Source organism: Myotis daubentonii, chromosome 13, assembly GCF_963259705.1.
Source record: "Myotis daubentonii chromosome 13, mMyoDau2.1, whole genome shotgun sequence".
Taxonomy (NCBI): Eukaryota; Metazoa; Chordata; class Mammalia; order Chiroptera; family Vespertilionidae; genus Myotis; species Myotis daubentonii.
The window spans coordinates 44,948,800-44,964,128 of record NC_081852.1 but is presented as its reverse complement, the minus strand read 5'-3'; the positions used below and the strand labels follow the sequence as shown (position 1 = coordinate 44,964,128).

Sequence of the window (15,329 nt, the reverse complement as noted above, 5' to 3'; positions counted from 1 at the left end):
TGTTTGAACTGCAGTGTTACTGTTTTTAAATGTGACTCTCAAAACTGAAAGACTGCATATAAAATCTGGACTTCTGGCTTCTCTTGACAAATGAGAAGTGGCAAATGCTGGGCCATCACTTCTACATGACAGGGGCCAGCCCTTCGGGGAGGGCACACTCTCTCCAGCTCCCCACTTCTCTGACTTCTATCACCTGCAAGGCCTTTGACAGTATTGAGTTTAGTAAAACAGGCATCAAAAAATAAGAATTCATTTTAGTTTTGAAATAATCCAGGGAGAGAGTACCTAAAGATTATCCCAAATACCTTCTGGTTCACAACAGCAAGACATCAGACCATGATTGTGTGATGAAAATTTCCCCCCTCGGAGCATCTCGCACCTTCCGCTGGAATTCAGGCCCACCGAAAGCCTTCGAGGCAGTGGCACCATCTCTAGCCTGGCATTGGTCATTAGGAGAGATGCCTCTGGACAGACAGCCTACCCCAGTTTTCTGGTCAGATATGTTTTCCAGGGTAATTTAAGAATGCCGTTTTAGTTTCTCAGTATCTTGGAAGTGGTTAGTGAGAGCTCAACCCTAAAGATTGATTTGTGGTGGATCAACAAATAAAACTGAATTTCTGAAAGTGCAAAGCTGAGGAACGGACTCCAGACCCGTAATGCTCAACCTTCTTTCTGTTTCAACGTAGTAAGAGCAGTCCACCTGGTAGGAATAAAGCAAGTTTGCTTGCTTGTTTGTTTGTGGGAGGTGTCGCTTAAGAAACCTATTCTGAGGCACTAACTAACCTATTCTGAGCTCAAGATGCCAGCTTTGTTAGTCCACCTTACCTGAGTGGTAGGAATCGTGTTTTATACAGAATGGCTCCCAGCGTCCACTGAACCTCCCGGTCATATACCAGCTGGGCTGTCCGTAGGTTTGGGTAGTCATAGGGAAAGTGGAATCCTTCATGAAGGACTTGGTACATCCAAGCCGATTTAAAACACTGATATCTGTGTGACAAAAATAACTCATCAATAAAATTTTACATTAGAAGTAAAACAATTCTAATACTTTCCTTTGCATACTCACACTGGATGTCAAAAATCTCTCTCTCCCAGCTTCACCTTCCTCACCGCTAGGTGGAGCCAAATTTGAGTCTACTTTAACTTAACATTTACCACAAATGTGAAGAACACCTTTCTGCAGTAATAATATTATGGCTATGTTTTTCTTTTCTTTCTTTCTTTTTTTTTAAGGGTTCTTATCTTCAGACAACATGCTGCAATATCTACCTATGTAATTATGAAGTTTGGGACTTGCTTCAAAATAACCCAATTATGACAAGAAGGGAGTTGTGGGTGGGAAAATAGATGAGACAAGATTGGCCAGTAGAGAAGCTGGGTGATAGAGAGGTACACAGAATTTCATTGTACTATTTTTGTTCATGTGTTTAAAATTTTAAACTAAAATATTTACAAAATGAGAGGACCACTGAACCAAACTGACATTTGTTGAAACTGGGTGATAGTTACATGAGGGTTTATGTTAGTTATGTCTACTTTTCTGCATATTTTGTATTTTAATAAAGTTTTTTTAAAAAAAGGCCATCACTTTTTATTTCAAACCACTTGGTGTGAACTCTGGTAACCACTGGTTTCCCTTGGCCTTGCTAAAATAGGCTCATTATTCGGCCCCTATCACTCAGAAAATCAAAATCTGATATATTCAAATTCCCCTTCAACATAAAACCCAATCTAGTATTGCTCGCTTGCTCTCCTTCATTACACTTTATCTACATTTTAAGGCCACATGTAAGGGGGAAAAGGAAATTACTTACTTGAGTCGATGCTCATCTGCATGTGATGAATAAAGGCCATTCTTAAATCTCTGAGTTAGTACTGACCAAGCCATGCCACAGTAGTCCTGGAATGACCACAGAGAAATTGTGCAACATGAAATTGGAGGCAAACTCTATAAACTTCCCCCACAGTCACAGCTGTTCCATTTCTAAAGTGGCTTGTGGGCTACTAGTTGACAAAGGAAATCATAAATGGCATATTCATTCACTGAACACTGTGCCAGGTCCAGTGCAACGCAAGTCCCAGGACTCAGGCTAGAAATACTCCTTTTTATTCCTAGCACCTCCAAGTCCAGTACAAAGCCAGCCTGAGATGACTCCTAAGCCTTGCAGTTCTCAGAGAGGGGTAAGGTTAGGACCAGAAATATCAACATCAGAACTCGAAGAGAGCGTCATTCTACTCTACAAAGGACTGACACGAGCAGGTAGAGCAGATGGAACAGAATCGTCAAACACCTAGCATTGCCTCCATGCGATAATTCTCCCCAAAGGAATCATTCCTTTTGCTTTGTTTGTAAACTAACATTTCCTAAATGTCCACTATGTGCCAGGTGCTATTACAGGTGCCAGGGGATCTGCAGTAAATACAACAGACAAAAATTTCTGTTGAATTTCTTCATTTCTCAGAAGCTTACATTCTAGTGGCGGGAGACAATCTATAATAATAAAAGCGTAATATGCTAATAAGACCAGACAGCCGAACGACCTTCCAGACATCATTCCGGACGAAGCCCCAGCAGCAGGGCCGAGGCAGAAACAGGGGCGATGAGGCAGGCAGGTGAGCAGTTAGGGGCGATGAGGCAGGCAGGCGAGCAGTTAGGGGTGATGAGGCAGGCAGGCAAGCAGTTAGGGGCGATGAGGCAGGCAGGCAGGCGAGCAGTTAGGGGTGATGAGGCAGGCAGGGAGAGGGGTTAGAGGCAATGAGGCAGGCAGGCAGAGTGGTTAGTGGCAATCAGGCAGGCAGGCAGGCGAGCACTTAGGAGCCAGCAGTCCCAGATTGCGAGAGGGATTGTCCGACTGCCGGGTTAGGCCCGACGCAAGATCAGGCCTAAACCAGGAGTCAGACATCCCCTGAGGGGTCCTGGATTGTGAGAGAGTGCAAGCCAAGCTGAGGGGGCCCCCTCACCGCCTCCCATGCAAGAATTTCATGCACCGGGCCTCTAGTAACTAAATATACATACATACGTACACATGTACACATACAGAATGTGTTAAATGACATAAATGCTCACAGGAAAAATAAATCAGGAAAAGGAAATAGGTAATATTGGGGAGGCCTGCAATTTTGGCTGTGGTGGCCAGGGAAGGTATCATGAGGAAGATAAAATAAGAGTCAAAGTGAAAAAGAATAAGGGAATAAAAATAAAATCATCTCTTTTACCTGGGAAAGAGAACATATTAAGCCACTACCAACTTGGGCAAGCAGTGGTCAAGGGGAAAAAATTTGAAGTTTTAAAATGAGAGAAAGATTCAGGCCATGGACAGTTAGGGAGCCCTTGGACCAGGGGTGGGCAAACTTTTTGACTCGAGGGCCACAATGGGTTCTTAAACTGGACCGGAGGGCCGGAACAAAAGCATGGATGGAGTGTTTGTGTGAACTAATATAAATTCAAAGTAAACATCATTACATAAAAGGGTGCGGTCTTTTTTTTTTTTTAGTTTTATTCACTTAAAACGGTCCGGATTCGGCCCGTGGGCCGTAGTCTGCCCACGGCTGCCCTGGACGCTGGGAAAGAAAAGGAAATATGAGGGTAATCCTGGAGACTGGAGAGGACAAAGCAAACATGAACCAGGTTTTCCTCAATATTTCTTAAGGACTGCCTTTAGGGAACAGAATAGTACACATGTTCTTCCATTGGAAGTCTTCCACCAAGAGAACCCTAGAGAATTATAAGAAAGCAGGAAGGAAAAAATAAAAAATATAAGAGAGAACAGCTTCTTCCCATAAATTTCTCTGATAAAAGAGAGATCAGAGAACTGTATACAAAAATTCAAAGTGATGAATCTAAATTAAAGCAGGAACTACAGAAAGCAAGTTGAACTTTTACCTGTCCAGGTAACTAATGATTTAAGCCTATAGGATGCTTGAGTCTTACATATGTTCAAAGTGAATTTAAAGAATACTTCCCCCATCATTGTACATTTTCACATCTTTCTAATATTCTCAGTGACCATATACCACTTCAACTTTTTAATAGCTCAAACCAAGAAAGTGAAAATGGACTTGTCCACTTGTGTGACATCATCTCCAAAAGCACATTACAACTGGAAACACCCAGTAGGGAAAAATATCTAAAGATGACACTACTTGGCCACAAACATTAAACAAGACTATTGGTGAGTTAGAGGAAAACTATTAGCTGCCACAACAATTTTGGAGCTGGGTGATACTTTGGCTGAGAGGACACTCTGGGAAGCTAAGCTTAACTAATTGAAGGTGGTATAGCATAGCAAATTCCTTAATTCCCCTAAATACTATACTTCCTCATCTATAAAATAATAGTTCATAGGGCTCCTGTAAAGAGTCAAGTGAAACCATGCATGCAAAGCTCTTTGCATAGCACCTGGAGCAAAATTAGGCATCCAATAAATAGCCACTGGTGGCCTGAGTCATCTTTCTTATTATAATTTACCTGAGCAGCCTTGGCAAATGTTGGCCCATGGTAGCGGCCACCGATGCGCAACACATCCTCCGTGCAGTAAAAAAACTCCGAGAAACCGTAGAACTCGCTGTTGTTGAAGTCAATTGGTGACTGGTAGATGCCATTCAGGGAGGCCTGGCTGGTGTTAGAGAGAGCCAGCAGGGGGCTCAGCATTGCCCCACAAGTCGACCAGTCTCCTTTTCCTCGGACATGCAGGACCTGGCTGTTCCTCTCCACCACATCTGTGAGTCCCACGGGCAGGCAAGGATCCAGAAATGGACTGTCAGGACTCAGACCTGTCTTCTGGCCCAACAACCTATTGCAGTGACAAGAACAAAACACATCACTACTAAACTACTCTAAGAAACACCTAGTTGAAGAAACCTGGCTTAAGAATGTGCTTCATGGATACCTTGTTGCTCTCTTTTGCATGACCTCCCCAGAAATGAGGATGGAGTATTACCATGTAGTTGAGTCACATGAACATTTAATTTAAGCAAATTCAATTTAGCAAAAAAAAAAAAAAAAGCAAAAAGGAAAAACAGAGAAATATGGCAGTGATCAATTTTGTTCAACCTTTTAGTCAACATGTGTATTTCCCAGTGTAAAGTAAAACCAGGGGAAGTGGGAGGGACTGGGGAGTTTCCTCAGGAGAGGACCTGGAGGGGTGCAGTGTCAAAGGTTAGCAATAGTGCCCTGGCCGGTGTGCCTCAGTTGGTTGGAGCATCATCCCATACACTGAAGGGACATGTACAGGAGGCAACCAATTGATGTTTCCCTTGCATCAATGTTTCTCTCTCCCTTCCTCTCTCTAAAATCAATGAAAAACATATCTTCAGGTGAGAACTTTTTTAAAAAATGGCTGGCAATAGTGAGGTACACATGCCTGGCTGTGACTGGGTAGGGAAGGGCCATCACACAGTTCTGGCTAAAGTCTATACTTGCCAAGAGTGACAGTATTCTCATTCCTGAGGAGGTTAATATGCAGATCTTGCCTGGATCAGTGGTTGAGCATTGACCTATGAACCAGGAAGTCACAGTTCGATTCCAGGTCAGGGCACATGCCTGGGTTGTGGGCTCCTGCCCCAGTAGAGGGCATGCCAGTAGAGGCAGCTGATCAGTGATTCTCTTTTATCATTGATGTTTCTATCTCTCTCTCCCTCTCCCTCCTCCTCTGAAATCAATAAAAACATTTTTTTAAAAAATGTAGATCTTGGCAGGGATGAAAATTAAGTGCAGACCAAGTAACTGCCAACTGTGGTTAACTATGCATCAGTTCCTAAGCAGACAGACATGAAGAGTGGACCTCCTGAGATGAGGATGCACACACAAGTATCAAGACTGAAAAAGAGAATGGGAATGTGGCAATACAACAAAATGCTTGGGCGACTGGAATCTATTTTAAGGATGTGACACTAACTATAAGGAAAACTTAGAAATTGTTTTAAGAAGATAGAACCAGGAAGTTTCGACATCTCAGGAAGCACAGGTTTCTCTGGTAGATTAGCAGCTACACAAGGTGAATAATCGCTTATCTGAATTACCAGTAGATGACTTAGATACACGGCAAGAAAATGCCAATGTGTGGGAAGACGATGCAGCCTGGCAAAGTCTGAGGTAGAAAACAGCAGACACAGAAAAAAAGAGCAGCAGAACAACAAGGAAGAAAATGGAAAAGGAAGCACATTGACTAACAAAGAAGGAACAAAACAAAATTGGTGTGAAACTTTAATAATAATTGTTTAGATGTCATAGTGCCAGCAGGAGTGAACTGAGCTCCGTAACCCAAGTAACATTTATATGGATTTAAGAGTATTTTCAGAATACAAACACACTGCTTGATTTCAATGCAGTTATCAATTATCCAGGATAGCAAGATTCTCCCAAAACTTCTTGAACTCTTACTTACAAAAACTTTAAAGATGCCGAAACCGGTTTGGCTCAGTGGATAGAGCGTCGGCCTGCGGACTGAAAGGTCCCAGGTTCGAATCCGGTCAAGGGCATGTACCTGGGTTGCGGGCATATCCCCAGTAGGAGATGTGCAGGAGGCAGCTGATCGATGTTTCTCTCTCATCGATGTTTCTAACTCTCTATCTCTCTCCCTTCCTCTCTGTAAAAAATCAACAAAATACATTTAAAACAAAACAAAACAAAAAAAACTTTAAAGATTTATGAGACATTATTTTTAACGTGCTTCCAACATAATTTAGAGCTGTAGAAAACTAACATATACCAGTACTTCTACAAATGGGATATATCAATACCTTTTCAAAGTAGTGTTCTTAGCTAAACAAATAGGGGTAAATAATTGTATGGTGAAAAGCACTGCCATCTATTATGCTTTCCTTCAATGTGCAGAATGATAAAATAATTTTAAATGTTTTATTTATTTATTTATTTATTTATTTATTTATTTATTTATTTATTTATTTATTATTTTTGTTGTTGTTAATCCTCACCTGAGGATATTTTCCCATTGATTTTTAGGGAGAGTGGAAGAGAGAGGGAAAGACAGAAACATTGATGTGAGAGAAACACATTGATTGGTTGCCTCCTGAATGAGCCCTGACCAGGGCCTGGGCCAGGGAGGAGCCCGCAACCAAGGTACATTCCCTTGACCGGAATCAAACCCAGGACCCTTTGGTCTGCAGGCTGATGCTCTATCCACTGAGCCAAACCGGCTAGGACTATAAAATAATTTTTAATGCTAAAGAAACCCTCAATTGTTTGTACTCTATGGCCTAACTACTTTATCTGGTACTCAAAAAAAAAAAAAAAATTCAGTGATCTGGTCCATGCTGAAGGAAAACCTGCCATTCTAGAAATAACAAGAGAATAACTTAAAGGTTAATTTTGACTACACATGCTTTTTATCTTTTAAGCGCACTACAGAACCTAACTCCCAGCAGAACATGCAACTACACTATAATTCAACAAGCATGTCTTGAGCATTTCCATGTAGAAGGAACTGCTAGAATCTATATTATACTGCACATTTAAAATTAACAACTTAATCTCGATCCCGTGAGGTCTGAAGTGAGACACAGCAAGAGGTCACCACAATAAGCTGCTGTATGAATCCTTTTTTATGAACCCTATTATGTAACAAAGATCAGAATGCACTCTCACCCAGATCATCTACCAGAGGGTCTCAACTACCAGAGGGTCTCTACGAGATGCTACCCCATTGGCAGGGCTGGTCAGGAAGGAGAAAGCAAGGACGTATCTTAGTAGGATATGAATATTTCTACTATCTACAATCTGACAACATTCTATTTCAGAAGCACAGGTCCCATGTCAAACGTACTTGTTCTTGTTAAGAGTTTCATTCAGCACAAGGTCTTCATAGCGCTGTCGGGCAAAGTTGCCCCCAAAACCCAAAAAGGTGGTGACGTAAACCCTATACACATGTTCAGTGTGATGCACATCGCAGCCCAGGTTGAATTCAGCCAGCAGGATCTTCGCAGCCTCTTCCTGCAATACAATGACAAGGGAATTGTAGTTTAGGTTGATTTCTAGAAAGCTATGACATTGCTATACATCAGGCTTCATTTGATATGACTACTCTTTAAAATATCTTGTAACATTCTTTCATCCTCATAGCATTATTTTAAACAAAACCATAAAGTGACAAGATGTATAAAAAAGAACAAATCAGGGAGGCTAAATACCAAGTTAGAGACTAAAACACAATTTGTAGTTATATAGAAGGTAGAAATACTCCAGATGTCATTATCTTGCATGTACTTTTCTCATTTTCCAATTCTCTAAAATGGGAATATACTGTTTTCATAGTTAGAAAAAAATCCTTTGAAAAAAATAAATTTAAGGAATTTGGGAAATCATCATGAGATGTATTCTATGGCCTTTTCTGAAACTATTCAAGAAGTCCTAATGTTCCCTGTAACACTGGAATTGGGAAAGTTCAATTTTATTGTACCTCCACTGAAAAGGTGCTCTATCTATCTACTTATGACTAATAATGAATATGAAGTTTCACTTGGTTGCATAATTTTGTGAATGGTATAAAAAATACATTAGGCATTTAAGATTAAGTTTTTATTTTTATTTTATTTTTATATTTTCATTGATTTCAGAGAGGAAGGGAGAGTGAAAGAGAGATAGAAACATTAATGATGAGAGAGAATCATTATCAGCTGCCTCCTGCACACCCCCTACTGGGGATCAAGTTCACAACCCAAGCATGTACCCTGACTGGGAATCGAACCAGTGACTTCTTGGTGCATGGGACGACGCTCAACCACTGACCCACATTGGCCAGGGCTCAACGTACATTCTTTACATTCTAGTCAGGATAAGAAATATAAGAATGAAATCATTGGTAATAAATGATCATTTGGTAATCATTTAATGAACAAGGGAATAAATTTAATGAACAAGTATGTATTGAACACTGTGCTCTGGGATGTATATGCATTATCATGTTTAACTCTAAGGCAACTTTAGGAGACAGGCAGTATACTTATAATTGCTAAAATGTATTAAACATTTATTATATGGTTGGCAGTCTGCTTAGTGCTTTACACTCATGGATGTATTTCATCCTCACAACTTTATGAAGTAGATATTGTTGCTGTTCCCTTCCTACATATTAGGAAACTAAGGCTCAGAGAAAGAACACAAGCTCGCCAGTCTCTGAACAAATATTTGTACCCAGGCAAGTTGGTCTACATCCAAAGACAGTGCTCTTCTTTAAATACTGACATTCCCAGGGACTTTCCCTAAAAGGTGAAATACCTGTTTTGGAGGAAGGACTGAGGTTGAGGTAGGAACTTCATAAGCAATTTGGAGAGAGGCTCCTCCCATATCCAGTATTCCTACTGTCCTTCTGCGTCCTGCTGCCAATTCCTGCGGGGCTTCAGCATCTGATTCTAAAATAAACAAGGGAACAGAAAGGGTCTAGTAATTTAAAACCAAATTAAGTCAAAAAGGGGGGGAAAGGCAATCCCTTAAAAAACTGAAAGCAAACTGAAAGAAATTAATCTAACTGTATCATTTCAAGTGACTTAAAACATGGTATTTTGATCATATATCCCTTGTAGAGCATATCTTAATGACAAAAGAAACAAATAAATATCTTAAACCACATTCTAATAGTCTTATTGGTAATATTATTGATATTATTTTAAAACCATTAAACATGTATTATGGAATAAAACAAATAAATATTATGTTAACATCTTTAGGAACAAATATTCAGCATAAGAGAAAAGGGATAAAAGTATAAAATCAAAGAAATTAAATAATAATCTTATAACCTTAAATATGAATTGAAGATATCACTATGAACTCATGAATTGTTTTTCTCTTTTTAAAAAGCACATACTTCCTAGGCCTGAAAGCAATGTTAACGCAGGAGCTTAATAAGCACCCTGGTATTTAGACTACAGCCTCTAAATACCATTTTCCACCAAGAAAACAGGGTTCCTTTTTAAAAAATGGTTGATATCAGGTCTAGGATAAAAAACATACAACATGAGCATGGAATACCCAGTGTGCCAAACAGTACCGGAAATAGAAAACTACTAGAGGCCCGGTGCACGGATTCATGCACCAGTGGGGTCCCTCAGCCTGGCCTATGGAGATCAGGCCGAAACCAGCTCTCCGACATCCCCTGAGGGGTCTCAAATTGTGAGAGGGCACAGACCAGGCTGAGGAACCCCACCAGTGCATGATCAGGGCTGGGGAGGGACCGTGAGAGGGGTCCAGGGTGTGTCCGGCCCGTCTCGCCCAGTTCCTATCGGCCGGACCTCAGCAGCAAGCTAACCTACCGGTCAGAGCACCTGCCCCCTGGTGGTCAGTGCCTGTCATAGCAACTGGTCAAACAGTCAAATGGTCAGACACTTAGCATATTAGACTTTTATTATATAGGATTGCAATCATATTAAAAGGATACTAGAATGCTCTGGTTTCTCTTCAGATCGCATAAATCTTTCGCCTTTTTAAAAGGATACTAGAGCCAACCTAAAGGTGCTCCTACTCATCAATGATGGTATAATTTGAGCACCCCCAAAAATAGTGATGCACTATAGTCCATCAACTACATTCAAATCCACAAGTTCATAATAATACTGAAGAAATAAAACTTCACTGGTTACCTTTGGAAGCTGCTAGGACACTAACTCATTACTTAAAAATATGATAAATAAAGAGAAAGAACCAAGGATTTATTTTGTCTTTCCCATAAGAACTGTATTTCAGGACAACCAAATAGTTGATGAAGATTTCATTTTATGAAAATTCCAGCTGTTAAATGCAGAAGGAATGAAAGAATTATCAAAACCCTCATTTTGCAACTTCCAGTTAAAAAACAGATCTAAGCAACAGGTTATAAGTGGCTACTAAACCATTAGGTGAAAAGTGAATGGGAAACTTTTATAACAGATTAGGTCAGGCTGACAATACCTGAACCATGAATACCTGATAGGTTTTAACATGGCTAAAAGTGCGACAACCAGACATCACAACCAGACTCCTGATGTGATGTAGTAAGAAACATTTAAGCACCATCTATGCTTAATTCTTGTGGAAAGAATTGAATCTGAGACTAATAAGGGTTCTATATCTAATCTCCAGGTTAGGAGATATATAAGGGGATGCGAAACATGTTAAAGACCCCACAAAGATGCAGTCAAAAAAATTTAGAACATGGCAAATTCATTCTATCAAGCAACTAGTTTTTTGTTTTGTTTTGCTTTTAATGAATGATTTGAAAAAAAGATGTGGAAAAGGTTAACTGTTACAGATCAAAGAAAACATATCAATGAAACAAAGTTTGTGATTCTTGTTCAGATTCTGATTTGAAGAAGATAGATACAAATAAATATTCTTGAGACAATCAGGGAAGTCTCTACCTGGGTATCAGATGGGTATTACATACTAGGAATTGTTAATTTTGTTAAATTTAAAAGTGGCATTGTGGATATGTTTTTGTTTTGTTTTAGCAACTCCTAATCTGTTAGAGATATATAGTAAAGAACATCCTATATAATAAAACCCTAATATGCAAATCGACCGAAGGAACGACCGGTCACTATGACGCACACTGACCACCAGGGGGCAGACACTCAATGCAGGAGCTGTTCCTCAGGGGGAGCATCACTCAGCCAGAAGCCAGGCTCATGGCTGGCGAGCACAGCGGTGGTGGTTAGAGCCGGCCTAAGACGGCAGGCAGACATCCCCCAAGGAATCCTGGGTTGCGAGAGGGCACAGGCGGGGGTGAGGGGTCCCCATCCCCCAGTGCACAAATATTGTGCACCGGGCCTCTAGTTAAGGTATAATGATGTATCTGGAGTTTGCTTTTAAAAATCCAATAGGACAGTTCTTTCCTGCAGGCGCGAAGCCACGAGTAGCTCTTGAAACAACTGGCACAAGTGCCACAAGACTGGGGGCAAGAGAAAGCCCTACCACAAAAAAGCAAAAAAATGAGCTGGGAGCCCTGCTGCCCACACTAAGATTGGCCCCCGCCGCACTCACACAGTCCACAGGCAGGGAAGCAACAGGAAGTACTGAGCCTTGAGGCTGGACATGGGCAACTTCTCCTGGGGCTCAGAGTGTTGTACATGCCAAACAAGGATTACTGATCTTGTCTACATGCATCCAACAATAAACTGGCCCACACCAAGCCCCAAGTAAAGAACTGCATTGTGCTCACTGACAGCACACCATACTAACAGTGGTACACTGCCCCTGGGCTGCAAGAAGGAAGCCAAACAGACTGAGGAGGAATAAATTTTAAACAAAAAACAATCAAAGAAAATTCAAAAGAATTCTGATGAAAGGAAAAAGAATACCAAAATCAGCACTCTTCTCATGAAGCAGTTTCAGCAGAACAAGCTTCTTGCGTGCATCATTTCAAGACCAGGCCAGTGTGGCCAGGCAGATGACTGTATGCTTCAGGGCAGGAAGTTGGAGTTCTGAGAAAAATCCAGGCCCAGAAAGGCAGCTCTGGCCAGGTGGCTCAGTTGTTAGCGCATCGTCCCAGAGACCAAAAAGCTTGAGAGTTTGCTCCCCGTCAGGGCATATACCTAGGTTGCAGGTTCGATCCCCAGTCAGGGCACATATGAGAGGTAGCCAATCCATGTTTCTCTCTCACATCAATGTTTCTCTCCCTCTCTCTCTCTCTCTCTCTCTCTCTCTCTCTCTCTCCCTCCCTCCCTCCCTCCCTCCCCCCAGCCCTCCCTCCCTTCCTCTGTCTCTCAAATCAATAAAAGAGAATGCTGCCTCGCACAACCACTTCAAAAATACAACTAAAAGACGGAACGGACATCACCCAGAACCACAGGAAAGCTGGCTGAGGGGAAATTCTTCAACTAGAAGGAAAGAGAACAGCATACCGAGACTCAGAGGAGGCGCAGTGCGGAAAATACAAAGGTGCGGAGGTGCGCGCGGAGCGGGCTGGTGGCTGAGGGCGCGGTTGTCGTTTTCAATCGGGAGGGAGGCTCAGGCCCTGAGCTCCAGTTCTGGGCCAGTCTCTAGGGACCCAGACTCAAACGGGAGAAGCGGAACTGTCTGGCATCGGTCGGAACGCGAGAGCAGCTTTCTCTCCGAGGTTTGCAGCGGTTGCTGGGACTCTGAGAGGCAGAGCCTCTGGGGACGGGACTGAGAGCAGCCATAACTGCTCCCTCCGCCCGCCCTGTTTGATCCCATGTGACCCGCCTCGCCCAAGCCCTGCACAGAGCCATTTGCCGGATAGCCTCAGGCAAAGGCTAGATTAGCACCTCCCCAGAGGACAGAAGTTTTCCCACTGCAAACACAGCAGACTCTCACAGCCAGTTGGCCTGGAGGTAAAATCCCCCCAGTATTAACTACAACAATCAAGGCTTAACTACAACAAGACTGTGCACAAAGACCACTAGGGGGTGCACCAAGAAAGCATAATAAAATGCGGAGACAAAGAAACAGGACAAAATTGTCAATGGAAGATATAGAGTTCAGAACCACACTTTTAAAGTCTCTCAAGAACTGTCTAGAAGCCGCCGATAAACTTAATGAGATCTACAAGAAATCTAATGAGACCCTCGATGTTATGATAAAGAACCAACTAGAAATTAAGCATACACTGACTGAAATAAAGAATAATATACAGAATCCCAACAGAAGACCAGAGGAGCGCAAGAAACAAGTCAAAGATTTGAAATGCGAAGAAGCAAAAACACCCAACCGGAAAAGCAAAATGAAAAAAGAATCCAAAAATATGAAGATAGTGTAAGGAGCCTCTGGGACAGCTTCAAGCGTACCAACATCAGAATTATAGGGGTGCCAGAAGATGAGAAAGAGCAAGATATTGAAAACCTATTTGAAGAAATCATGACAGAAAACTTCCCCTACCTGGTGAAAGAAATAGACGTACAACTCCAGGAAGCGCAGAGAACTCCAAACAAAAGGAATCCAAAGAGGACCACACCAAGACACATCATAATTAAAATGCCAAAGGCAAAAGACAAAGAGAGAATATTAAAAGCAGCAAGAGAAAGAAACTCAGTTACCTACAAGGGAATACCCATACGACTGTCAGCTGATTTCTCAACAGAAACTTTGCAGGCCAGAAGGGAGTGGCAAGAAATATTCAAAGTGATGAATACCAAGAACCTACAACCAAGATTACTTTATCCAGCAAAGCTATCATTCAGAACTGAAGGTCAGATAAAGAGCTTCACAGATAAGAAAAAGCTAAAGGAGTTCATCACCACCAAACCAGTATTATATGAAATGCTGAAAGGTATTCCTTAAGAAGAGGAAGAAGAAGAAAAAGGTAAAGATACAAATTATGAACAACAAATATGCATCTATCAACAAGTGAATCTAAGAATCAAGTGAATAAATAATCTGATGAACAGAATGAACTGGGGATTATAATAGAATCAGGGACATAGAAAGGGAATGGACTGACTATTCTTGGGGAGGAAAGGGGTGTGGGAGATGCGGGAAGAGACTGGACAAAAATCGTGCACCTATGGATGAGGACAGTGGGTGGGGAGTGAGGGCGGAGGGTGGGGTGGGAACTGGGAAGAGGGGAGTTATGGGGGGGAAAAAAGAGGAACAAATGTAATAATCTGAACAATAATGATTTAATAAAAAAAATCAATAAAAAACATAACCTCGGATGAGGCCCACAAGGGCAAATATATCCTCTTCCCTCCTATCTTAACTCATGTAATAAAGGTGTTTATTGTTCTAAAAAAATCCAATAGGAAAAAAAACTTGCGTTGTATGGAGGGAGTGTGGGGACAAAAATGGCAAAATGTTAGTAAGTGTTGAGTCTGGGTAACAGACTCATAGAGGTTCATTTCATTATTTACTGTACTTTTGTGATAGTTTGAAATTTTCCATATTAAAAAGTTAAAAGAAATGAAAGAAAGCAAATTAGGCTGGACAATTTAAGTTTTGGGGGATTTTTGTGTATGTATTTTTTTTTTGCAACTTAAGTTTAAAAAAAAGAAAAACAATTCAACATTAGTGCTTATATGCTACTGGTAGGGTATGACTTAAACCTTCAGCCCTACTTAAAGAACTTCGTAAGAAAACATTACTTACCATCCACATGGTCGAATCTTCCCAAAACAAAGTTGATTCCAATCCATGCATAAACCCCTAGGAGAGAAACAGAAAAGCCCTCGCTTAGCTAGTTCTCCACTGCTACAGCATGCGTGCACCTCTCTCACAGGGGGCTGCTCTATTCTCCTTTTCTTGGAAAAAGAGTGCTAATAGTATTTTACTTTACACTCTCAGTGTATTAATATAAAATCTTTTATCTTGTGATGTTTTTCCTTTTAAAACTATTTGCATTTTCTCAATTTCCTACAATGAATAGGGATTACTGTGTGGAAAC

General features: G+C 41.3%; 1 protein-coding gene and 1 pseudogene across 2 annotated transcripts in view; one reads left to right on the top strand and one right to left on the bottom strand.

The window, feature by feature from the left end:
- ENTPD7 (ectonucleoside triphosphate diphosphohydrolase 7) overlaps positions 1-15,329 on the bottom strand; it is a 39,073-nt gene that overhangs the window by 3,868 nt on the left and 19,876 nt on the right. For both annotated transcript variants that reach the window (XM_059661029.1, XM_059661030.1), the window contains exons 7-12: positions 15,035-15,091; positions 9,236-9,369; positions 7,785-7,951; positions 4,469-4,793; positions 1,815-1,900; positions 826-987 (exon numbers count right to left, since the gene is read on the bottom strand). In XM_059661029.1, the coding sequence (XP_059517012.1) occupies positions 826-987; positions 1,815-1,900; positions 4,469-4,793; positions 7,785-7,951; positions 9,236-9,369; positions 15,035-15,091 (931 nt within the window). The remainder of the gene's footprint in view (positions 1-825; positions 988-1,814; positions 1,901-4,468; positions 4,794-7,784; positions 7,952-9,235; positions 9,370-15,034; positions 15,092-15,329) is intronic.
- Positions 9,974-12,498, top strand: LOC132214615 (small ribosomal subunit protein eS8-like; annotated as a pseudogene).